This window comes from Nyctereutes procyonoides, unplaced genomic scaffold (assembly GCF_905146905.1).
Source record: "Nyctereutes procyonoides isolate TBG_1078 unplaced genomic scaffold, NYPRO_anot_genome, whole genome shotgun sequence".
Classification (NCBI taxonomy): domain Eukaryota; kingdom Metazoa; phylum Chordata; class Mammalia; order Carnivora; family Canidae; genus Nyctereutes; species Nyctereutes procyonoides.
The window spans coordinates 39,241,094-39,266,312 of record NW_026575136.1 but is presented as its reverse complement, the minus strand read 5'-3'; the positions used below and the strand labels follow the sequence as shown (position 1 = coordinate 39,266,312).

General features: G+C 52.8%; 1 protein-coding gene across 4 annotated transcripts in view; it reads right to left on the bottom strand.

Annotated features, from left to right (window-relative positions):
• Nucleotides 1–850: 850 nt before the first annotated feature.
• Nucleotides 851–25,219, bottom strand: part of NFATC1 (nuclear factor of activated T cells 1) — a 96,756-nt gene continuing 72,387 nt past the window's right edge. For 2 of the 4 annotated variants that reach the window (XM_055302945.1, XM_055302946.1), the window contains one exon: nucleotides 851–2,574. In XM_055302945.1, coding sequence (XP_055158920.1) covers nucleotides 2,525–2,574 — 50 coding nt within the window. In that variant the 3' untranslated portion in view covers nucleotides 851–2,524. Of the gene's footprint in view, nucleotides 2,575–21,222; nucleotides 24,840–25,219 lie in introns of those variants that run through there. The other 2 variants (XM_055302943.1, XM_055302944.1) reach the window with 1 other exon arrangement.

The following is a 25,219-nucleotide window of genomic DNA, read 5'->3' as shown; positions in this document are numbered from 1 at the left end:
AAACTCGCTTTGAAATCAAGCTTCCAGGCCATTCTTCGGAGGCCAGTCCAGCACCGGTGGCCCTGCACCCAGCACCGGTGGCCCTGCAAGCCTGCTCTCCAGGTGGATGGAGCTCCTGGTCCTCTGGCAGCCAGCGGCTCTGGGCTCTGCAGCCTGCGCCGTCCTTGGTCACTCGGCCATCTTCTCTGCAGACCCTGCCCACCACCTGGCCCTGTGCCCTGCTGCCCGGCCCACCTGCTTGAACAGGCACTGGCTGACCACACATTCTAGGTGATGCAGATTCCTCTAATACTTTGCCTCAATCTTAGCAAAAGAAACAGGAAATTTCTCATTTCATAAAGTCCTAAAAGCAGGATATCGTTTCTGACAATTCACAATTGAATTGCTGGAGAAGTTCTGGGTCTCACTCTGGTTTTACAAAGTGGATTTGGGCAGGAAGAGGGGCCGAGTGGCCTCTAGGGGCAACACCCAGGGCTGCTCTGACGTGCTACGTGGTGATGTGGTGATGGCAGTGACGGTGATGGCCACCCTGCACATGCACACCCCCAGCCCTGGCCACTCTTCTGAGCTCACGGGAAAGCTCCCTGTGCACGGGACCTGGCTGAACGTTTCCGAGGTGCTATGTTCACAGTGTCCTCTTCTGTGAACATGCAGGATGGGAAACCCACTGCAGGAGGAGGTGCCCAGTGGCACTGGGGCCACCCTGTGAACAGCACGTGGCTCAGCTGGCAGTACAAGGACCCACAGCAGAAAATCCCTTAGAACTGACCAGAATTATCCGCACGGGTAATGAATCACTGGCACACTAAGATTGTCCAGCAAAAAAAAAAAAAAAAAAAAAATATATATATATATATATATATATACTTTATTGGATCTATTTCCTAACTACAAGGACAGCGGACACGAATACCGAATGGTTCCTTTCCATACAACAGCCTATTAGAAGATTCCATGCGAGTCCTAGGACGCTAAGGGTGGGCTAGGTTCTGGGTCATGTCTACATGGAGCCACAGTCACGTGCAAATGCTACAAGTATGGCTTTTGGGTTGGTGTCCCTTCTGGAAGTCAAACAACAAAGACACAGAATCGAACAGAAGAACATCTTTAAAATAATTCTGCAGGAGAGCTTCCTCCACCGTGACATCATGTTTGATTACTGTGACTTACAACCTCCACCCGCGGGTACAACCCAGTCATGTTCCGTGAGAGGGCATCAGCTCCTAAGGCACAGTCATCGGGTTAGACATGTTTTAATTAAACCATGCTTTTTGGTTATGTGAGACGACCGGTCACTGCTAGTCATCATGTGTTGTAAGCTGTTAATTGTACAAATGCAGCAGGAGCGAAGCTTACACTAACCTACGTATTAACAGTCGGTAATCTGGAACATACTATGGGCGTATGAAAATGTTTTTGGTGATTGTTTTCCTAGACGAAGCAGAGTTATAAGGCTTCTGTGAAGTAATAATCTTAGAGCTGAACAAATATATTATACTCCTTTTGCGATGGTACTTTCAGTTGCTTTCCTGTCTGCTGGGTGGGGACGCCTGGGTCCTGAGAATGCACCTCTGCTGATGTTCTGACACACTGGGCTAGCGGCACCACACGGGACCGCACAGACCTGCCTGAGGGGACATGGGTGTCTGTGGACGCGGCTGCAAAGCCCAAGTTTTGTCTCAGATGCATTTTCCAGAATGGATCCTGGTTATTGCCAATACACAGCCCTTGACGGGCAGGGACCACACATCACCAACTCTGTTTTATTTGTCCATAAATATGAGCCTACGTGTGTACATACATGCAAATGCAGCATCTGTCCTGTGGCAGACAGACTTCTTTTTTTGTCCAGCGACCTGTCTTGTGCTATCATCTTACTTGTGCTACGTTCAAAGCCAGATTAGAAACAACACCCTAGCATGCTACAGCGAACAGTACTACGGTTTCAGTAACACAGGGGAGGGAGTGGGTGATGAGGGAGAGGTCAGAATGGAAGATCCCTAAAATGCACTGGGTAAAGAAGCAGATTGCATGTTGCAGCCCAAGGGAAGCCAAGAAACAGCAGGAAGCACGTGTTAGGCTCTCCTCACAATGCCCAGCTTGCCAGTATTCTAATTTATCACAAAAGAGACAAAGCTTTGCGACGAAGCGTCTTTACAGCTTTTGCTCCTGCAAATACTCTCCTGGTAGCAGACTTGACACTCCATCCTATGGCGCACCCTGATGCTGGGCTCTGGGTAATAAGGCACTTCCAGTGCTGAAGTCCAGGGGTGCCCGGGGTGGGGTGGGGGGACCCATGCAAGGCACGCACCCTGCCCCCTCCGGTCTTCCTGTGATGAGGAGGCGTGGCCGGTCCTCCCGGTCACAGAGCTGCTGCTTTGAGCCCGTGATGAGAATCTTGAGTGAGCTGGAGCTCCGACCGGTACCAGGCGTGTGTTCCGTGTACTTAAAGTCCTTTCGCCAGAGCTCGACCATCGGCGGCTAAGCCCACACCGTGCGGCTTCGGGGAGTAACCTGTGGCCAGCTACGATCGGATGTTGGTGCTGGAGAGATCGTTCCGTATTATTTCATTTACTGCAAGAAAACACAAGAGATAAGCCATTAGGGAAACACAGCTCTGGCTCAAAGTCCGTAAGAACCAGAGGTCCCATCAGCCACGCATTCAGCTAGTTACGGGGAGCTTGTGGGAAGGGTCCCCTCCTTCCTGCTTCCCGCCCCTGGCCTGGGCCTGCGCTGTCCTGGGCCAGCAGCACCGAAGCTGCCCAGGACCCAGCTCAGTGACCGCAGGGGCTGGCGGTGGCTGCGTCACCACTCCCATCCAGAAACATAGTCACAACCTGACCCTAGCACTGTGGGCCCCAGGGGGAGGGGCCAGGCGCTGGTCCAGTTGCGGGTGCCCGTCCTCTCCAGGCAGGAGCATGCAGCTGGCGTCTCCACGGGCGGGGCCGGCAGAGGTGCCCCGTGGGGGAGGCACATCCCTGAGGTCCATGCTCCGAAAGCCCCTCTCCCTGGTCTGCTTGTTGGATAGGCTGCGTCCGACAGGAGGGCCACGCATGGGGCGACCTGGGCCTCCCTTTGTTTGGGCTCTTCCTTCATTTCTGTTTCCTTGTCCATGTCCACTATCAGCATGTGGCTTTTGGCAGCAGGAGAGGAAATGAGCAAAGCTGGCAAAGGCCATCGTGAGCAAGCTGCACAACATCCCTCCCTCCACCCTGATGGGCCCCCAGATAGGGGACGTGTCCCCACGGCCCACTTTCCTAACAGAACTGGGGGGCGGAGGACACGGGCTCACGTCACGGAACTGCCCAGGCTGCCCTCCGCCACCCAGATAAAGTCCATGTGTTTCTGCAAAGGCCCTGGCGTGTCCCAGGCAGCTTCCTGCAGCAATTAGCTGGCACACCTGTCATCGCCTCCACTCCCCACCCCCCGAGTGCCCTTTCAACACCCCCCACTATTATTAAGAAAAACAGTAATAAAATGTGGTTGGGGCAACCAGGAATTGTGTCACGGCTGCTGATAACAGAGCCCAGTGGCACCAGCTGCACAGACAGGAGCCCGACTGCAAACCTGCTGGTCCACCCGCCGCCTGGCAAGGGAACCATCCAGGGTGGGGGGGGGTTCGCTTAATACAAACACCAGAGGTGTACAGCAGCCCGGGGTGGGCACACCGCCAGCCCACCTGCAGAGGACACATCTGCCTGGGACACGGATGTGATGCATGACCACCGACATGCAGCCACACCTTCTTTTGAGGGTGGTGTTGACCTTCACGCACAGAACACGGGCAGGGGCCGTAGCCACCTGGGTGGCCGTGACCCCTCCCAGTGAGCCACTAATGAGGCAGTAGCGAAACCCAGGTGCTTGAGCGGCTCTCAGGACACCTGTCCCTTAGCGTCCCAAGGGCAGCTCGGTTAGCTGCAGGCGGTCTTGCCCTGATACCCTGGCCGCGCGGTGGCGCAGGGCCCCCCAGGAGAAGGCAGGGCAGCAGCTCCCGTCCACTCATGGCTCCTGGGTCCCCGCCTGAGCACGTGGCCCTCCCCGGCGTTCCGGGGGCCTCAGGTGCCGTGTCTTCCCGGCTCCTGGAGTGCAGGCAGGGAGGCGACAGGCACGGGACACCAGACGCAGTCCTACATCTTCCCGCTTCACTCCTTTGGCCTCTGAGAGTCATGTGTCCAATTTCTACTTCGCAAAATGTGTTAGGTCAAACAACGTTTAGACAGAGAAAACTGACAGACCCTGTGTCACAAGGACAGCACCGTGGTAGCAGAGGCTTCCCAGCAGGGCAGGCAGGTGCTCACGGCGCCCACAGAGCTTGTGGCCGTGGTGGGTGCAGCCCTCATCTCGTGCCAGGCGTGGGCACAGTGGCTCTTTCTCAGCTGCTTCACTCTACGCAGGAGGCTGGGGGGGCCTGGGGCAATGGTGGCTCCCTGCCCCACGGGGGGGCGGCTATGGGTGGGTGGACAGGCTAGCGCTATGGGTACACATGGGGCCAAGGGCTCCACACTGGGTGCAGATGAGGCCACCTGTGCAGGCGCAGCATGGACAGGATGCCCCCGAGGGACGCGGCTGAACAGAGTCACCCACACCAGACGGGGTTTCCTGCTCATTCCCCTGCAAGGACGCCTGGTCTCAGATCTGAACCCGATCCCATAAGAGCAGACACGGGATGCAGAAACAGTTCTTGGGGGGACTCACGTTGGGGAAATGGGGTTCAGGGTAATAATGATGGGGATGTGGGGGGCCCTGAGGGGTTATATTGATGGGGTCGTGGGGGGAGGTCTGAGGGGAATAAGGTCGGGAATATGGGGGGAGGTCTGGGGGTAATAATGACTGGAATATGGGGAGAGGTCAGAGGGGTAATTATGACAGGAATACAGGGTGGGGAGGTCTGAAGGGTAATAATGATGTTCCGAATATGGGGGGAGATCTGAGGGGTAATAATGATGGGAATATGTGGGGAGGTGTGAGGGTAATGACAGGGATTATGGGGGTGGGTATGAGGGTAACGACAGGGATTATGGGGCGGGTCTGAGGGGCAATAACGATGGGGAATGGTGGGGAGGCTTCAGCAGGAAAGCCAAGAATCTAGCTCCTCGGGGTTATAGAGACCATAGGAAAAAAATAACACGTTTGTAAGAGAAAAGGGGAAGCAGCATCTAAGTGGGCTTCCCCTCGCTGCCCACCAGGGCACCTGAGCCTGGCAGGGGGAGCCCGCTGTGGGTGGCAGCAGGGAAGTCCCTGAGTGTGTCCTGAGCCAGGGGCCCTCCTGTGTCCTGGTGCCTGACCTGATCTCTGTGACCCCAGCCTGGAGCCCAGGAAGGTTGGGGAGCGCTGGCAGTACTCCTGCTCCGTTGCCAGAGTCTGTGCTGTCTGAGGAGCCGCGCAGCAGCGGTCAGTTGGACAGGACAGGCCATTGGTGCCCCTGTGGCCCAGGTCGGCACCATCAAGTAGGGTTGGGACAGGCCAGGCATCTTAGGAGCACACTCGAGAAGTAGCACACATGTGCCAGTGCCCTGTGGGCACTGCCCTAGGTGCCCCTCCGGACCGTGTGGGCGGCCGACGGGAAGGGGGGTGGCTGCCCAACTTGCGCTGCAGACCCACACAACTGTGCACATCCCCGAAGACAGGACGGCTGCAGAGCCACGCTCCTGGCAGATAGTCGGCGCCATGGCCCTGCAGGGACCACCCTGAAGGTTCCCGGCCCCAGTCAGACGGTGCCCAAGGGCTGAGCTTGTTGGGGTCCTGCCACCCCTGGCCTTTCCCTGGCCTCCCACGTCTCTTCCATGAGGTCACGGTTCCGGGTCCCTGTGAGTGCGCGGCCGCCCCCAGGGGCTCTGTGCTGTTATTTTGGGGGTGGCTTTCTCTGTTACAGTTTCCCACAGAGTCTTCTCTCTACTGATACTTTCCATCTTCTTATTCAGCTTTTCCACCGACACCAAGGGTTTTTTCTCTGTAGAAGGTATTTTGAACTGCAGGTAACATGTGACCCTCACAGCCTGTCAGAGATGTGAAAGAGGAACCTTCGCTTGGCTTCGTGTCAGATGTCCCTGCAACAGGATGTGGCGAGCTGCTAGACCACAATTTAATGTAATGAGAAAAGTTGTTTCCCTTATGTTTAAGTTTTCTCTAAAATGCTCCCAAGGTGGAAACTACTGTTTTTTTCCTAAGACTTATGTGGCAACTTGAATTCTCATTTTAATCTGGGACATGGAGGCAGGCTACATGCGCACACACATGCGCACACACGCACACACACACGCGTGCACACAGCACCTCTTTGTGCACAGCCAGAGTTGAGTGAAAAGAAAATTAGTATTTTTTTTCACATTTAAAAGCTAAAATGTACAAGGTACAGGCAGAGCTCTTCACCTACACTTACAGCATCTGCCAATACTCACCGTATTCTTCTGACCACCCCACAAAATCTCTTGGCTATTTATAAATTAGATGTGCAAATTAACTAATCAGGTGAAGCATTCTTTTTAAAGCAAAATCTTTATACTTTCACACAGTGAGGCTTTTTTTTTTTCATCACCATTTTGAAAAAATTGAGCTTAAACCCTCATGTCCTAGTAAAATGCCCTCACTTCACCCATGGGCTTCACTCAGGGGCCCTTGACTGATTTTCCTGAGGCCATGTGACCCAAGGGGGTGGGGAGGGTCTAAATCTCATTTTTATGAATTTTCCTTCTCATTTCTGGATTCTTGGTTTCTGAAAGCAGTGGAGGATCTCAAAGCAAACTTTAAGGAATGAGCCGCACGGCTTGTGGGCCTGGCAGCGATGCTGTTCCCCTGCCCCTGGCTCTGAAGTGGGGGCACGTGTGCAGTCGTCCACAGGTCTGTGAGGAGGGGAGGAGGACGTCATTGTGATGGGTTCTGTAAATGGAGAGTCTGCAGGAGGGTCAGCAAATGGCAACAGGGGCCGTCGGTCCCAGTGAGGAGTGGAGGCCACCTGCGTGCCCCCAGCCCAGGGTTGGCACTCCCGCCGGCCGATCTCCCCCCTCCCACTCCAACTCTACACTCTGCCCATATGTGTGGCCTATCCAGGCCTGCGGGGCTGCTCAGCACACAGAGCCTGGTGCCTGGGTGGGAGACGCTGAAGGCAGAGCCATTCCCCCACTCCTGGGGGCACGCATCTCTTCCCAGCAACGCCAGCCCAGCCCCAGCCCCAACACAGAAACATGGCACTGTCTTCTGTATAACTACAGATGATTTCTTCAGCCATTTCCCCTGGACTAGCTGGTATGGGACTTAACAACTTTTTTTTTAAAGAAGGAGAAGAGGCAAGCCACTGAGGGCCCAGCTATCTTCCCCGCAGTGTAGGAACAGACAGCACATGCCAGCTCTTCCTTGGAGCCACCACAAACAGCAGCGGGCACTCACCGCCCCTGCACGGTATCACGCAGGTATCAAAGCCAGAAGAGATCTGCTGACACGTTGAGTCAGAAACCTCATTCAAAATCCCGGCAGTGCAGCTTGGCAATGCCACGTGCCACACGTGGGGGTGGAGGCTCTGAGGCTGCACCCCGCGCTCCCTATGTGCAGGCTCCATGTTCTAGGTCTGTGTTTCCCACAGTCACGGTACCTCCCCTGCTCACCGGGACCTCTCGGCCCCAGAGGCAGTCTTCCTATTGCTGTAGCAACCACAAGAAGTGTCACCGCTCTCAGCAGCTCCCAGACATTGTCGTCTGTGCCCTCCTTACTCCTGGGGAAGAAGTGACAGTGTGCGCATCCACAGGTGACTCTGAACAATGGGCTGGAAGGCGGTGACGGCAAGTCTCACAGTGAGGAGGACGGAGACCTGACACGAGGGTGTGTCCCTGAGACCCTAGGGACTAACGGGTGTCGTGTGATCAGATGTAATAGACTCTACGAGGAAAAACAGGAACCTTGAAGACACTCTCCAGGCGGTGCCTATATTTAGAGATGGTGCAAGCTCCCATTCTCCAGGGGGCGCTTGGGCCAAGCACTATCCCATGGCAGAGCCAATGATCCCAATGAATCCGTGACTGTCTGACTCTTACACCTAAGTCCTCCTTGCATTCACACACATCATTTACACGATCCATCAGAGATCTGTGAGCTGTGGAGGCCTTGAACCCTCCAGAGAACCTGATCTGAGCTCTGCACACTGCGGACACGTGCTGTCAGGCCCTCCTCCTGCCTCTGTGCCCACTGCAGCCCGAGACGCTTCTCTGTGAAAATGGCAGCTTGGCCGAGATCCCCTCTCCTCGTCAAGTTGGAGGTTCTTCAGTCCTTTCAAAGGGAGAAACAGAACCTCCTGGGTGGAGTTCTGGGTACTGAGCGTTATCAGTGGCACAAACCTCACAGCAGCCTCCCAAGCCCCCTGGGAAATGGATATGTTATTATTCTTAATTTGAAGACAGGCCCAGAGAGGCAGGAGATGTGCCAGTCCTCAGGCAGCGGGCGAGCAGCATTGTCAGGAATGGGACTGGCTGCTGCTCAGGGGAGCATGTGTGGCATCAGGGGCTCCCTGGCAGCAAGCCTGAGTGGCGGCCTCCTTGGGGCCAGGTTTCCCCAGGCCAGGTTCCCACGTGCCAGAATGATGTGCTGGACACACTCCAGCAGATGCCGGGCCAGCCTGCTTCTTCCCGGTGTGCACACGACAGGCACTTGCCGGTGAAAACTCTTGGGTTTCCTGACCATGGGAAGAATGGATTTCTGGTCATGTCCACAGACGCCTGAGCTCGGCCACGTGCCAACGCGTGGGCACAGACTCAGGACGTGGCCGAGGGGCGGGCGTTACTTGTGTATGCTTCGTTTCATATTTCCTACAGAGCATGTAGGTAGCAGAATAGACGCCTGGGTGGGTTTGCTGCAGGGTCCTGCAGACGGGGCTGTGTGTCCTTGTCTCTGCCAGAGCACCAAGGGTGCTGCCTGCCTCCCACTGGGCGCAGTAGCCCCCAGCATCACCCGGGCATGCCAATGGGATGGGTGCTGGCCCCACTTGCCTGTGGCCAGGCAGGAACCCATCAGAGTCGTGGGGCCTAGCAGCCGGGCTTTGGGGATGGAAGGCACAGCAGAGGCAGATGCTGGAAGGTTCTAGTTGGGTGTCCACATGGACATGGATCCTACTTTCTCAGGAGCCGGGTTTTGGCCTGGCAGGAAGAAATCTAGCAGAGCGATGGTACCCTAGCCACACTGTAATCTTTGCTTAAAAAAAAAAAAGAAGCTTAATTATGGTGGCTACAAACCATACCCTGCAAATAATATTTTTGTCTCCATTCTTTTTTTAAAGATTTTTTAAAAATTTTTATTTATTTATGATAGTCACAGAGAGAGAAAGAGAGAGAGGCAGAGACATAGGCAGAGGGAGAAGCAGGCTCCATGCACAGGGAGCCTGATGTGGGATTCGATCCCAGGTCTCCAGGATCGCGCCCTTGGCCAAAGGCAGGCGCCAAACCGCTGCGCCACCCAGGGATCCCTTTGTCTCCATTTTTAAAAAAAACACGAAAACCCCATTTTTTTTGAGCATCTGCTTCTTTTTCAATTAGTCGGGTAGTTCTTATAAGGAGACAACTGTCCTGTGAATTTTTAAGCACTAACAGCATTCACCGTCTGTTCCCTGCAGGCTAGCCAGCCCAGCTGGGGTGCTGTTACTTTGTCATCTATGATGTTGCTTTTTCAAGAAGAGAACCACTTTCCAAAAGCCATCAGGGAGACAGAACATAAAGACTCCTAACTCTGGGAAATGAACTAGGGGTGGTGGAAGGGGAGGTGGGCGGGGGGTGGGCGTGAGTGGGTGGTGGGCACTGAGGGGGGCACTTGACGGGATGAGCACTGGGTGTTATTCTGTATGTTGGTAGATTGAACACCAATAAAAAATTAATTTATTAAAAAAATAATAAAACAAAAAAACAAAAGCCATCGTTGTCCTTTAAGCAAAAGCAATGTGGGAAACAAATAGGCCTGGGCAATCCACGGGGGACCCAGTTCCCAGGGTGGGTTCCTGTGGCCACATCCGCACTGGCCTGGCCCCCTGGGCTCACTCAAAGCTCACGGCCAAACGAAGTACCACACATAAAGGAATGCAGAAGCAGAGTTGTTCCGTGCTCACTCAGTCTTCCCGTGAGGGACACAGAACAAGCCACCAGAAACTCTTATATTTAAGGGAAAGCCAAAATAGCTTTGTGAAGAACAAAACAAAACAGGAAGGCCATTCTCTCCCATTCCTATAACTAAGAGATAATTTTAAAAACTATTTGCTAACTTTCCCAGAAAATGCACCTTTGGCTAAACTTAGTACCATAACCCGAGCGCGTAATCACTGAGGCCGATGGTACTACAGCCAGAAATATCCCAGGCCCGTGGTGTCCCCACGCCGACCTTCACAGTGTGAGGGGATCTGGGACGAGGAAGCATGCAGGCTCTCACACCAGGGCGCTGCTCGCAGGGGTGTGAGCGCTGGGCTTCCTGCCGATGGCTGGCACACGGCGTCTGCACGCTCCGCGGCGAGCCTCCTCGGTTAAAGCTTACGGCTGGTGGGAGGCGTGCGTGGAAACCCCATGACCGAAGACACAGTTCAGAAACCAGGAAGCGGAGAAAACATGATTCCGGGCCCCTCGAGCACGTGAGGGAGACTGAGGCTGTGTCCAGGTGGGTTTTTAACTTCTCAGAAGAGGCAGCCCGCTGTCCGTATGTCCTCGTTCACGGGCGGGCACCCTGCCCACCACTGCGCGGCCCGGGTGACAGCGGATGCCACTCTGCAGGACCGTCACAACCTTGGTAACTCCAAAAATGCAGAGTTGCAACATCACCGAAGTCCTGTTTTACTTTTCTGACTTTTTTCAAAGACGCTTTGTGAGGCGGTAGAAAATGAGGCCGTCTCTCAAGTTCCATTAAAAAGTAAGTTCCGCGTTACCTCGGGTGTCCTGGACCCATTTCAGCCTTCACTTATTTTTATCTTTTTAATCATAATAAGCCACTGCCACGGGGCCTGCTATTTTTGGAAGGAGGGAACGGGACAGTGGAGTCTGAATGACAACAAGTCACGGTTTTAATAAAACATGACCCTCCCAAGTGCGTGTGGGGCTGGCACTGATGGGTACTGTTGTCACACGGGACTGTCAGCCATTAAAACAGAATAATTTTCCTGCCTTCAGTGCCTGCTTCCTTATTTAGCCTGAATACTCCAAATAATGCAAAGGCCCGTGTGGAAAACTCCAGCGTCCACGGGGACCGCCCGGCCACGTGATGGCCGCTCCGCGGGCTGCCATGAGCTTCCCTCCCCATGGCCAGGCGTGGGCTCCCGCATCACCTGGCCCATTTTTTTTTTTTTATCTACACCAAACCCACTCCACCATCACTCATGGGGAGCGCTAAACCACCAGCGAGCACTTTTCCTGGGCTTTCCTTGTGCTGCTAGAAAATACATTCCTCCTAAATTATGAAATTTCTATTCACACAAAATTGAAAAATAAAAGATGAAAAAGCCTCCTTTAATTAAAAAACAACAATGTTAAGTGGACGGAGGGAGGGTTGGGGAGAGTGCTGGTGCAGGTGTGGCAGGCTGCTGCCTTCTGTCACTCTCACTGGGGACATGAGCTGGGGCCTCAGCATAAAAGGCTCTAACCAAGCAGCTCTTCCCCCTCTGGAGGCAGTGGGGACACAGCCTCACTCCTATGGGCAGCAGAAAGGTCTGTGTGACAACACATCGGCTCAGCTGGTCCGTCCAGTGGGCACAGGCCAAGGGTCCACGACCCGCCCGGCAGCTGCCTGGTTTGCCTGGAAGGCAAAGGAGAGGCTCCGGCCCCCTATTCCCAGCTTCACAGGAAGTGAAACCACACCTTCTCATTGCTAAATGTGAGTCCAAAGTGAATCCTCAGCTTACAGAGAAGCGTTAGTTATTTTGTTAGTGTGACTGTCATGTTGTGATCACGTAAGACAGTGGCTCTTTGAAAAGGTGTCTGTCCCCAGGGATGGTGGGATGGGATGTGAGGTCCAGGACCTGGGCCCTCAGGATCCCAGTGACAGCCGGCACAGGTGTCCAACTCCCCTGCCTAAGAGTGGACCTGGGTGTGGGCACCCAGGAGCCCACGGCACCATTTATTACACCCTGAAGATGCCTGAGATTTTCATAATTAAAAACGAACACTGCCGTCAGAGCAGAGCCAGAGCTAAGGAGAAGCCGGAGCTAAGGAGAAGGCTGACCAGGGTTCAGCCTTGGTGTCTGGCCTGTGTGCCAGGCCCGTCCCACAGCAAGGTGAGGATGCAAGGGTCTGCAGCCTCTGCCACCTCCCTCCTGCTCACCTCCATCTGCGTCCTCTGCCCCAAACACTTGTGCCCGGAGCCCAGCTGTGATGCCACCACCCAGAATGTCCGCATCCCACTCCAGGCTCTGCTGGATGCTGCAGGGGAGGCTGCCTGGCGCCTCTCCCATGTGCACAGGTGCCCAGGGAGCCACCACTCTCTGCCTCAGTTGTCTGCCCTCCTCTCCAAGGGGATGGAGCCCACCCTGAGGGGAGAAACTGTACCCACAAGTACTGAGAAAACTGACCGGCAGCAGACGCTGCTTGTTTCTTCTGCAAAGATCTGCACAGAAAAATCACAGGAGGCAACTTACTCCAACAAACTCCCAGTTTGGAAAACAACAGAGCAGAGGAGGAGCAGAGTCACAAAACCATGGGCCGGTGAGACGGATCCCCCGGGCTGTAGGACATGTTGACCCCAGCATGGAAAAGCACCCATGATTGAATTTTTGTATTGATTATCCAATTATTAATCTTTATAGAAGCTGTTCCAACACTGCACATAATGAGTAATTCATCACAGTATATTAGATGCCATGCAAGCTGCATTCAGTATAAAGGGCCATTAAGTTTCTTGTAATTGCCCATTACTGGAGCTTTCGTTAGTTCTAAATCAAATCAGCAGGACCGGCATGTATGCGCTCTAATTGACTTTATGTAATAACCGCACGCCCCTGGTGATTACCAAAATGAGCGGTCTGGCTGGATTACCGTGGTCCAAATACCACTTCTCGGCCCAAGGTGGAGTGGCCTTGAAGGGATGGGCACACGCCATCACCTGGACTCGGGAGGAGTGCGTAGGGGCCGGCGCTGTGACCACGCTGGGGCCAGGCACGCATCCCTGCCCGGGTCTGCGGCTTTCTCAGGGCCGCTTGCTGGGGCAGGTCTCGTCTACCAGGTGCCCCCAGGCCTCCCGGCAGGGCCCAGGCCTACCAAATGTCCTGGCCTCTGGAGACTTCCCACCCGAGTAAGCTGTATTTCCCACCAGGAGGGGAAATGCTGACTGAGATGCAGGACGGCGCCTGCCCCACTGTGCCCAAGAGCTCTTCCCGAAATGCTCGCTGGGCCCTCAGATTCAGAGCGGGTGCACTGGAATTCACTTGGCAACTGTGGGCTGCCATCTGGGAGCATGGCTTTGTCATCTTGAATGGCTCCTTAAACCCTGAATATTGTTAGCTGCTTAATGTGTTTTGCCTGACCCCCTCTAACTTGCTGAGGGGCCAGAGAACAGATGTGTGTGTGTGTCCTGACAGTCCTGTGATGCCAGGACCATGTAAGGATTCTGCAAATGCTGGTTGTTACGTCCTCTTTTGAAAGTTGAATTCATCCTTTGCATGAGTTTCAAAAAGAGCAAGAGACGAGTAAACACCAACCCTCAGGCCTCCTGGCATCAACTGCCCCCACTAGGGGAGAGCCGCATGGATAGGACGGCCTTGTGTCTGCAGCGCTACCAGCCACCCGTTCAGAAAATCCTTCTCTGTTCAACTAAGTTGGTTTCTGAAGAATCCTTAAAATATATCCTCAAAAGGGCCTCCTGGGTGGCCCAGTTGGTAGAGCATCGGGCTCTCGATTTTGGCTCAGGTTGTGATCTTTGGGTTGTGGGATTGAGCCCAGTGTGGGGCCCCATGCTCAGCAGGGAGTCTGCCCAGGATTCTCTCCCTCTGCCCCTTCCCCTCACTCACACGCACAGTCTCTCCCTCTAAAATAAAAAAAATAAAATAATACCCTCAAAAGAAGGCAATATGTGGACTATGAGCTACTTAGAAATATTTGTTCACAACAGGTGATAACTCGGACGGAAGGCATGGGGCTTTATGGCTGTGCTGTGAATGGCTGCCTGTAGGGAATGCAATGTCCAAGCTTGGCCCGGATCTTTCTGGCACCAAGGGGAGGATTGTCCATGGCCCTTCCCACAGTGCAGAGCGGATGCAGACAAGCATTGAAGACAAAGTAAGCAGGGCCCCTGAGCACAGTTTGGGACCTGCGGGCTGAGGTCACTCACAAGCCACTGGAGGCCTGGGGACCCATGTGCACATGCAGCACAGCCAGACGATTCATCACAATTGGAGCTGAGGGAGCCCTGGTGATGCAGAAATCTCTGATGGAGCAGGGACTGAGATGCTTTCGGACCCCCTAGGGTCTGCACAGGCCCTCCGAGTGCTCAGGGCCACAATCTGCAGGGATGGGCGGTTATTTCCAAGCCCACAGCCTGGAGTGGGTGACCCTGAAGGGTGCTGAAGAAACCACCTAGAGGGCCACGCATGGAGCTCTCCTCACCTTCCTGTCATTTACTGAGGGTGCCAGATGCCACCTGCTGAGCAGGGTGCCACCCGACTTGCTCACACTCCAGGGCCCAGCTGCTCCCAGTGGCCAGGGCCTCCCCCAGCGGCAGGAGCACACGAGGCCCGGCCACCCGGGTCTCAGAGTCCCTCAGCAGCCGTGGGGTACCCTGACTCCAGGCTTGGAACACCCAGCAAGGCAGCCATCAGCTTACAGGGGACAGTGGACATTCGCACATCCGTGGGCCAGAGCTCCCGACCCTGCTGCCCACCTGGCCTCGAAAACAGAGGAACAGGAAGCAGTAGGCCAGGGGAGGGCCGATTCTGGTAAAAGCTTCGCTTGACAGCCCAGGTCAGAACTCACCCCCAGGGAGCCCACCACGCCTCTGGAGAAACGCTTGTCACTGTAATCAATCACCGAGTTTCCATCTGTACGTTTCCCTGCCACACTTCATTCTGCGCTATCAGGACAGGAAGCTGCACGCAGGATGGAAAGCTGGCACTTGGTCCCGTGGAAACCACCGTTTCCATCTCCGCGAGTGACAGAACAACACCGCGGTTAACGGGTGATGAGAGATAAGGGCCAGGGGCGTGGAGGGGGGGTGCGGACGCTCTGCGCACTTTCCAACGTTTGGACAAAGTTCGGGAGGACAGTCCGACATGTGCTTTCCACTCTCTTCATCCAGAGAAACACCCATGAATGCCCAGACCCTGAGAGTTTTTGAGCTCTTTTCTGAAGTTGAAGTGCATAAAAAATTACGGGCCCACCACTCCCCCTGCCCCAACCCAGACGAGCTGTTCTGTTGTTGCCCTTTCAAGTGTGGCCACAGAAGCTCCCACCGGAGCCAGAGCAAACACGTCGGCGACGGACAGGCCGTGGCCCAGCGCAGCAGCCTCCCCCGCCCCCGCCTGCCACCCTTTTTCTGTCCAGCCATCTGCCAAGAGGAAATAGCTGTGCTGTGTTGGGAGTCTGGGAATCCCAGAAAACAATCTTAAATCCACAAAAATAATTGAAGTTCACTTCTACTGTGCCGCTTGGTTCCATTCTGATTTTTATTACAATGTCAACAAGAGTTTAATTTGTTTTAAAGTTTAGGTTCTTAAATCTGAGTGATATACGGTAGTTTACAGCTTGCTGGCAACAGCTACTGTGGAAAAAAAAAAGGGAAAGTGCATATAAAGGCGATTCTAAGTTTGACATTGTGAAGGCAGGGAGAGGTGCCAAAAGCAGCAAGCAGCATGGCTTTCCCCACCGGGGGCGGCAGCCACGCCGTGCGACCAGGGGCACACGCTCCCTGTCCACCCACCTGGTCCAGGAACGCCAAGTAAGAGGAAATGTCCTAAAGTGCAGTTTCTCAGAGGAAGCATTCTCAGGTGTCAGCGAGGTCACAGATGGTGCCCCTGTCTTATCTGGGGTCCCTTCTGGAAACCAGTTCCAGCAGAAAGCTCTGAGAGGGGCGTGTGGGGAAGAAGGGCTCTGCCCCTCTGGGGAGGTCAGGGCTTTTGGCGGCCTGGAGGATGCAGACAGCTCAGAACCGCCCCGACCTTGAACCCATCCCGACGGGGGCGGCTGGCCGAGATGCTAGCCTGGGTTTCCAGCCTCGCCATCCCTGGGCCAGGGCTGTCCACCCCATGAGAACTGTCCGCAGAGACATGCAGGACTGCACACCTGCAAACCAGTGGCCTGCTCTGCATCTGCCGACGCCCCAGGTCCACCGAGGCTCCCCACGCCTGCAGCCTGTTCCCTCTTCCCTCCTGCAGCGGCCTCCGGCTGGAGCCAGACCCCTGGCAAATCACAGGTGCTGCCCCCCAGGGCCCACTTCCTGCCCTATCTAAAACAACAGCAGCTGTGGGGGCCTGATAAGGCTGGGTCCTGGGGGGATCTGCACCCTTGGGTGAGAGGGAGGATGGCCAGGGGCCTGATAAGGCCGCCCCCAGGCCCGATGACCGCATCCTGCAGTGTCTGCCCTGTGTCAGAACAAAAGCAAAGCGGCCGCGGGCGGTGGGAGCGATAGCTGCGCTCGGGGACGGGAGGGGTCTGGCTGACTCGGCCTATTGTGCAGAGTATCAGGCTCTGATTAGCTGGGGTCCCCTGGGCCCGATAGGGGCGGATGTTTCAGAAGAGAATAGACTTTCTTTGTTCTTTACTGCGTGTGAGTGTCCACGTTATCATCTGAAAGGAAGGAAGAACCTTGCTTCAAAATCTGAGGCTGGAAAAGGTAAATGGCCGCAGAGCTCCACGCGCCCGACCCACACGCACAGTGAGAGAGACCTGCGTCTGTGGGGGCCAGGGAACGTGTCCCCCACATGGTGATGGGCAGAGGGGCCCCTGGCACATGGCCCGGGGCTCACACGTAGTCCTTCCCCAGTGAATTGGGAGCTAACGCAGATTGCCTAAGAGAAACTCTACCGTGAGCGTGGTGTCCCTGCCGTGCAGACGCAGAACCGGGGTTCGCTCCTCCCGTTCCCTAGGACAGGAGCCCGAGGACTGCACCGTCCGCAGGGGAAACCACACGCCCTGGCTTCTCCCCCGCACCGAGGCTTTTTAATAAGCCTGCCTGACCCTACACGCCTGCAATGCAGACCCTTCAACTCCCCGGAAGCATTCCCAGGACAGGGCAGTCACGCCTCCCGTGCTCTGGCCTTCTGGACACTTTCACACCTACGGTGCCCTACATGACGAGGTGTTCTGCACCTGGCAATCTGGACTCAGCATCGTGGTTTCAAAGCCCACCCAGGTCGCAGTGGGGGTCAGCACCTCCTCTTCCTCCTGGCTGAGTAACAGCCCCCCATGAGGTTGGATGGGCCTTTCCTGCCTCTTCCCCAGTGGCTGGACACCTAGCCTGTTGCACACGTTTGGATGCTGCAGATAATGCTGCTGAGAACATCTGTGTGCAGGTGTGCGTGGACGTGGGTGTTGACTTCTTGTGGGCAGACACCTCAGAGTGGAACCAGTGGGTCATATGATAATATCACAGTCCGTGCAGTGGTGGGACCCAGCATCTGTGACAGCCAGGGGCTCCAGTCTCCCCATCATTTGTCAGCTGTGCTGTCCCTCTCACCTAATGACATGCATTCAGATGGGTAGGAAACTACCTCTGTGTTGCTGTCGCATGTCCATTCCCTGATGACTGATGATGAGGAGTATGTTTTCATGTGCTTATTGACCATTCATAGACCTTCTTTGGAGAAATGTTCATCCACACCTTAAAGCCCAGGTTTTTACCTGGCTGTCTGTCTTATTATTACTGAGATAAAGGTTTTTGTGTATTCTGGATATAAACCCTTTATTGGATATGTGTTTGCAAATATATTCTTGCAGTTGGCTGCCTGTCTTCTCATTTTCCTAATGGTTCTTTCAAAGCAGAAAAAAATGTGAATTTTGATGGAGTCCCATTTACCAGTTTTTTAATAGTGGATATGTATTTGGTACCATATCTAAAAAATCTTTGCCTAATCTAAGGTCTGGGAGATTCTTCTCATACGCTACTAAATTTTTTATTGTTCTAGCTTCTACATTTAATTCTATGATCACTTTTGAGATTTTTTGCATGTGGTGTGAAGTTAAAGGTGCAAGCTCCTTATTTTGCATGTGGACGTTCAATTGTTCTCACACCATTTGTTAAAGGGCTATCCTTTGCCCCAGTTAAGCGACTGGGCATTTTTGTTAAAATTCAATTTACCATAAACATAAGGATTTCTGAACTCTAAACTCTGTCCATTGGTCTGTATGTCTCATGCCAATACCACACTGTCTTGCTTATTATAGCTTCATAGTAGATTTTGAATTGGGAAGTGTGTATTCCCACTTTGTTCTTTGTTTTCAGAACTGTTTTGGCTATTCTGGATTTTTGAAATTCCACATGGAATTTTAAATTCATTTTAAAGCTATTTTTGCTAGGGGCACCTGGGCGGCTCAGTTGGTTAAGCGTCTGCCTCAGGCTCAGGTCCCGGTCCTGGGGTCCTGGGATTGAGCCCTGTGTCAGGCTTCCTGCTCAGCGGGGAGTTTGCTTCTCTCTCTGCCTGCTCCTCCCTTGCTTGTGATCTTTCCCTGTCAAATAAATAAATAAATATATTTTTTAAAAGGCTAGTTTTGCTAGATTTGGGCTTCTTGGTCAACAGTCAATAGGTTTTCTTTGTGGCCTCCATGATTGCTAATGAGAAGTCGGCTGGTAATCTTGTTCAGGATTCCACACACCTGATATTTTTGTTTGTCTCTTGATGCTTTAAGGATTCTTTTTCTTTGAATTTTGACAGTATAGCCATGATGTATTTAGGTGTGAATCTCTGGATTTATTCTAGTTGGAATGTGTGTGGGTTTTTTTTTTTTTGGGGGGGGGGAGGGATGCATACAATGTTTTTCATCAAATTTGGAAAGATTTTAGTCATTATTTCTTGATATGTTTCCTACCCCTTTCTCTCTCTCCTCTCCTTCTGCATTCCCAATATGCCTGTTTGTATGTTTTATGGTGTCCCTCATATTTACTTTTCTCTATTATTTTCCTTCCTATTCCTCAGACTAGATAATCTACAGACATTTCTTCAAGTCTTTAAATTCTTTTTCTCTGCCAACTCCAATCTACTGTTCAGCCCCTCTAATGAATTTTTCATTTCAGCTACTGTGCTCTGCAAGGCTAAAATGTCTATTCGGTCCTTTCAAAAACTTTTAATCTCACTATCAATAGTCTCTATTTGGTGAAACACTGTTGACGTACTTTAATTCTTTAAACATAGTTTCTTTTAGTCCTTTGGACATATCTATAGCTGCTGATTCAAAGCCCTGCTGCTAAGTCCAACACCTGAGCCCTCCGAGGGACACAGCCTAGGCCTGTGGGTCATTTCTTCTCTTCTATATGGGATACATTTTCATGTTTCTTTGCATGTTTCATCACTTTTTAGTTGACAACTAGACATTATAGATAATATATCATAGCAACTTTGGAATTAGACTACTCCCCCCAGTAGGGTTTGCTGTTATTGCTGGGCTCTTTTTTTTTTCTTCCCTTGATGTTGTGTATTTGATTATTGACTTTTCTGGACTAATTCTGTGGGGGGTCCTGTGTTCTCTGCAGTGTGTGGCTGCTAAGTTCTCTATTCCTGTCTTAAAAATTCTTGTTTTTATTTTTAAGTCTGGCTTCTGGAGGGTCACCCTCAGGTTAGCAGGGTTTACGGTCAGTTATGAGTCAGGAGGTTTCTCTTAAGTCTCCACCTTCTGTCAAAGAGATAGAATCACAGGCAACACACAAATAAGCCTTAGCTTCCACTTTTCCTTTTCGTGCAGATGTGGAGGCCAGCTGGAGGTGAATGACCTGGTCCTTTCTACTCCCAGGTCTTTCCTGAGCCTGTGCTCTTTCACGTGCACACCTGCAGTGTTCCAATCCCCAGGAATACGCTGGGGCTTTCCAAACCCCTGCGGTCATCTTGTGTGGCTGGTCTCCTATTTGTCCCAGTTGAGTTCACAGCCTGGCAGCTCCCACGAGCATGAGTCCAGCTGTCTGCTGTGCTTGGTCATGGCCTAGGAAGATGACTTTTCTAGGGAGCTTCACCATCAGTCAGAAAGCTGTTTGCACTTTGGGGAAGGGGTTTTTAACAGAGCCCCACAGAGGCCAATCTCCTCCACTGCCAGTGAAGCTGCTGGCTTTCCAGGGCTATACTCCAAGGGGCTGGGGAAGGCTGATGGGGGTAGTTCCTGCTGAAAGCACCACAGATCCTGCTCTTCTTAGCAGGATCCAGTTTTTTTTTTTGAATAAATGCTTTTCAGTTTGTTCTGTCTCTTTGGTGAATTTCCAGATTGTGAAGTGATTGATTTGATAGTTTCTCACTATTTTTGTTGCTTTTTTGGGGAGTGCTGACTCACTGAGGCCCTCCCTTCAACACTTTGGAAGTCCTGCCTGTCTTCCTGTCCTTCTTGAGCTATCAAAAAGTGCCTCGGGTAATAACCAGGACTTCTCTGCCAAAGAAGAAAATAGACTACAGTCCTCTTTGGCCTGTAAGGTCAACTCACACTTGAAAGCCAGATTTTTAAGCAGGAATCTTTGCATATCACAACTCTAGTGGAGAAAAAATACTCAATAACAGAGCCAAGCCTTGGTAGAGAGACTGTTTAAATCAGAGCTGGCAGATGCCTGTGGTGCTTCTGGCCTCTCACTTGTTCTGTGATGGTGAGCAGGTCAACTAACATTAGTCTGGAAGCCCCATCTCCTCTGTCAAGTGGGGTTATCACTGGAAGCTCTGGCTATGGGATTGTTCTAAGGTTGAAAGTGGAAATTGAGAGGATATGTGTAAAAAGTCACTTTGAAAAGTACCAAAGGCTATAGAGCCAGTGCTGTTATTGGAATTGGGGTTTCCTGTTTGTTGACAATGATGTATCATGCTGGACTGGGAACGATCTCCTCAGCTCTGCTGGGAAGATAATTGCTACAATTCCAAATATCCATGGTCTTCTCTGCCTGGACTTGATAGACCTTTGTGAGCCAATGATTCAGTCTACCTTAGGATCCATATGTAAGAATACACTTTTGTATCAGGAAGATCACTTAGAAGTGTCCGTGCCTAGCTGGCTCTCTGCCTGGAGCTCCAAGGGCAGGAGAGCCAAGTGCCTGGCTTGAGTTACAGGGCCCTGGCTGCTCTCGCAAGAACACAGTTGTTCAACAGATGTAGACACAGCCCTCCACTGCCCTGGTCACCACTGTCCCCAAAGAAATGCCTGGCTCTGACTGTCTATCACCAACTGTGCTTTTTGAATGTGGCCATTATGCTTTTTTTTTTTTAAGATTTTATTTATTCATGAGCGAGAAAGAGAGAGAGAGAGAGAGAGAGAGAGAGAGAGAGAGAGAGGCAAAGACACAGCCTGAGGGAGAAGCAGGCTCCATGCAAGGAGCCCGATGTGGGACTTGATTTTGGATCCCAGGATCAGCCCTGGGCCTAAGGTAGACGCTCAATCGCTGAGCCACCCAGGCATCCCCCATTACATCTTTAAATACCTTGTTTTATGGCTTCATGCTCTGGTGACACACAACAGTGGAATGCTATTTGCTGGCTCACAGATCTGAAGGTATCTGTAGAGGGTGCTCATTCTCAAGTAAGAAAGCTCCACAAACATCAGAGAAAGAAAAGGCACAGAGCTCAGGCCAGCATAGCATGACTTTGTCTGAAATGGAGACAAAGTCAGTTAAAGAACTTTTGGAAAGGGGCTCTCATCTCTTTGCAGAAAGAACCAGCATTATGGTCCTGAAACGCTCACACACTGACCCTCCAACTACTCAGAGCTGCCTGTGACGATGGATGGAAACACCCAAACACGCCCCATGCTGCATGCACATGGTCACAGCTGGGCATCAGCTCTCTGGCCCTCTGTGCTCCAGGTGCCGAGTGTTCAAGCTCCGTGAAAGTTTCAGGCTCTTCCCTCCGCCTTTCTTCTATGACTTTATTTATTTCTCTCAAATTAATAATAAAAGGGAAACAAACTAAGGCATATGATGGGGGTGGGTGGGCAGAAGGTTAACAGCACCTGAACGCAGTGTCACTGATTCCCCTCCAAGTACACAGATAATAATCAGGCTTTAGAACGATGCTTGATTAGAAATACAGTGTAATTCAAAGCATTTCATGCTCATTGTTAACGTCTACACCAGGTAAGAATGAAGACGAGCACCCAGAGCCTTGCAGACACTGATGCTTCAACATCCCATAAACTGAAGGGTCCCCTCCTCCTCCTCACTCTGCTGCCCATAGGAAGAACAGCAGATGCTCCAACGTCACAGCCTGGCAGGTTACGGGGCTGGGTGCTGGCAGCGGTGCTGGGATACCTGCACCCTATTTATCGAGAGCCTTACTCAGCAGCCCTGTCAGAGTCACTGCTCCTGGCCCCTTCTTCCTCCATGAAGGGCCAGCCTCCTAACCACTGCCATCCTGGGGGTCAGCAGCAATAGGTTTTCCAAGGGAAGCATGCTCCTCTCGAGAGACAGTAGAGACACAGGGCTTGGTCCCGGTCTACACCAGTCACACTAACCTCTGTTGGTTTCTGGGTCACACTCAGGTTCATGTAGACAAAGACTAAAATATCTGAGCCAAATGTTTGCCTCTCTGTCCGACCCCGAGAAGCACACTGTCCCTGGAAGCTCTTGTGTCCTTGCATGCAGACTGATGTCTCAGCGAGGTGCACACAGAAGCCTGCCGCGGTCCCTCGGGGCCCGTCACCTAGCGAGTGAGCAGAGGCTTGCCTCCACAGAGAGCAGCCTCAGGCCCGGAGCCAGGGGAACACCCTTCCACAGGGTCTCCAGAGAACCCATGCAGCGCCTGCGGCCCACTGCGCCGACAGCAGCCCGTCTCTGGGTGGCGGGTAGTGTAATTTTTATGCCTTGAGACTCCCAAGTGGACAAGCAAGTGTGTTAAGGACTGACCCTGATGAGTTATTCGCATGGCTGAATTCACCTATCCATCACGCAGTAGCCGCCGTTCACAACATTAACGACTCTGCGTGTTTGATCACTGTGATACAGACTTTTTCCAGCATCATTAGGAACAGGGAAGGCCCCAGCCTTGGGCGCCAGGCCAGCTCAGTAAAACTTTCCATGAGGAAAGATTTTGTTTTCTCCCAGGGCGGCTGGGCTCAGGCATGAGGCAGAGCAGAGTGGAGGACTCATGGCCCAGACTCAGGCAGACACGATCCTGGCCGCCTAGTCCACCTGCTTGTTGTTTTAATGACATCGAGACTTCTGGAAACCCGAGCACTCCTGGCGGGGGCTGAAAGGGCTGATTGTGGCAGAGTCTGCAGGGCGGTTGAGGCAACAACAGTGGCTGAAGCATAGGCACTCCAATGCCTCGCGAGCGTCACTTGCAAAGCTCATAGGAGGTGCTCCGTTTCTGCAGAACGGTTACTCTGTGTGGGTCCCCCCGTGAACACTGGGATAAACCTCGTGTGCCCAGACATGGTTAGATACCGTTCCTGCAAACACTCTGAGATAAGCCCCACGACACACAAGCAATCATGTGTGTACACGTATGAACTGCCCACATTTACACGTGAGTGAATCAAAGGACAACCCAGTCCCAGAAGAGTAGGGCCTCCACACAGTGCAGCTCTCTCTGTACATGGGTGCCTCGGAAGTCGTACAGAGACATTGGTCACTGAGAGCTTTCATGGCGTATTTTAAAATATGCATTATAAATAACATGGGCCCCATAAAACAAATCTTTTAAAAATGTACCCTTGTGGTTCCGCCATGATTGAGAAGTCTGAACTGAGAGCTTAAGTCTTAAGAATATTGTTGGGCCAAAGAATAAGTTACAATTGAAGCTTATTTATGGGCCAGATGCTTTGGAAACAAAACCTGAAAGTAATGACAACTGAGAAATTAAAAAAAAGTTGGGATTCATCTTCAGGCAAGCTCTCCTGTGCCTACGTTTTTCCTTAAGATAAACAGAAAACTGGGAAATGCGAGCCCGTCCATGTTCCAGTGGGTCACTGAGCAGAGCACGCATATGTGAGGGGACAGTTCCAAGTGTGAAGCAGCCTGACAACCATTTACGTGCCCCAAATGCCCAGCTCCCTGCCTCTGGACAGAACACCCTATTCCTGCCTTTTTTCATCCTACATCCTGGAAAACAAAACACCAGAATGGAACCAACCCGCCCATCAATGACTTCTGAACGGTGGTTTGGATAGAGGTGGTAAGCAAACCCTTGGCATAAATACGTAAAGGTCAGAGGTTACTGACAGCTGTGGCTCCCATCGGGCAGACAGAAATGTTCCAGAAAACTCTGCTGGTTTGCAGGGAAAGGCCAGGTGAGTGTCTCTGCGCGCTCCCTGTTACTTAATCTGTCACCACAGGGGCTGGCCCTCCACTGACTGCCCTGCGTCCCTCCACACGACTGCTGGGGAGCCACTTGTGAGCCCGGCGTGCCCAGACATGGGGAACCCACGGAGCCCATGTGCCCGAGAAGGCTTCATTGCCACCAGGCTGTCCCATCACTGGTCTTTCCAGGAAGTGGGCACATGCCCCTGACCCGAGCTGCCCATGCCTCCCGCCTCTGCCTGCCGAGCGGCGTGTGGAAGGTTACACGTTCACTGTTTCACGTCAAGGCCACTTCAAATCCACAGCGTCTTATTTTCTAACTTAGATTTCTGCTGCTGTTTCCATTTCCAGGCACCAATTCACACTGGAGACCTAGACAGAAGACCTATGTCCTGGAGGGGTCCCGACGCCTTCGTCCCACGCTGCCTCTTGTCCTCCAAAGACACAGGACGGAAGTACACACAGCGCACACTGGACATGTCTCCCCGAGCTCACTGTGGTCACAAGCAAGCAGGGCAGGTGAGGAGCATGAGAGGGCTGGCGAGACGTGCAATGGTGGTGAGATGCCATGACTCCAAAGCACAAGCACCCCGCTCCAGAGCTGAGCCAGGTGGCAGGGGCCCAGCACCAGGAAGGCTCAGCACAGTCTCAGGCACAGGCCCACCTCCCTCCCCACGCTGCCCCGGGCCTGCTCTGGTGGTTAGATCACTCGGACCATTAGCACAGGGGCTAGGAAAGGATGGGATTGCTGGTGCCCAGTCAAGTCCTACAGGCCGTCCAAAAGCGTCCCAAGGTACAGCCTCCCCTCCGTGAAACCCGCGAGCCCTTCCCATCAGCCCTGTCCAAAGGGTGCCAGCCCAAAAATTCCCTGGGA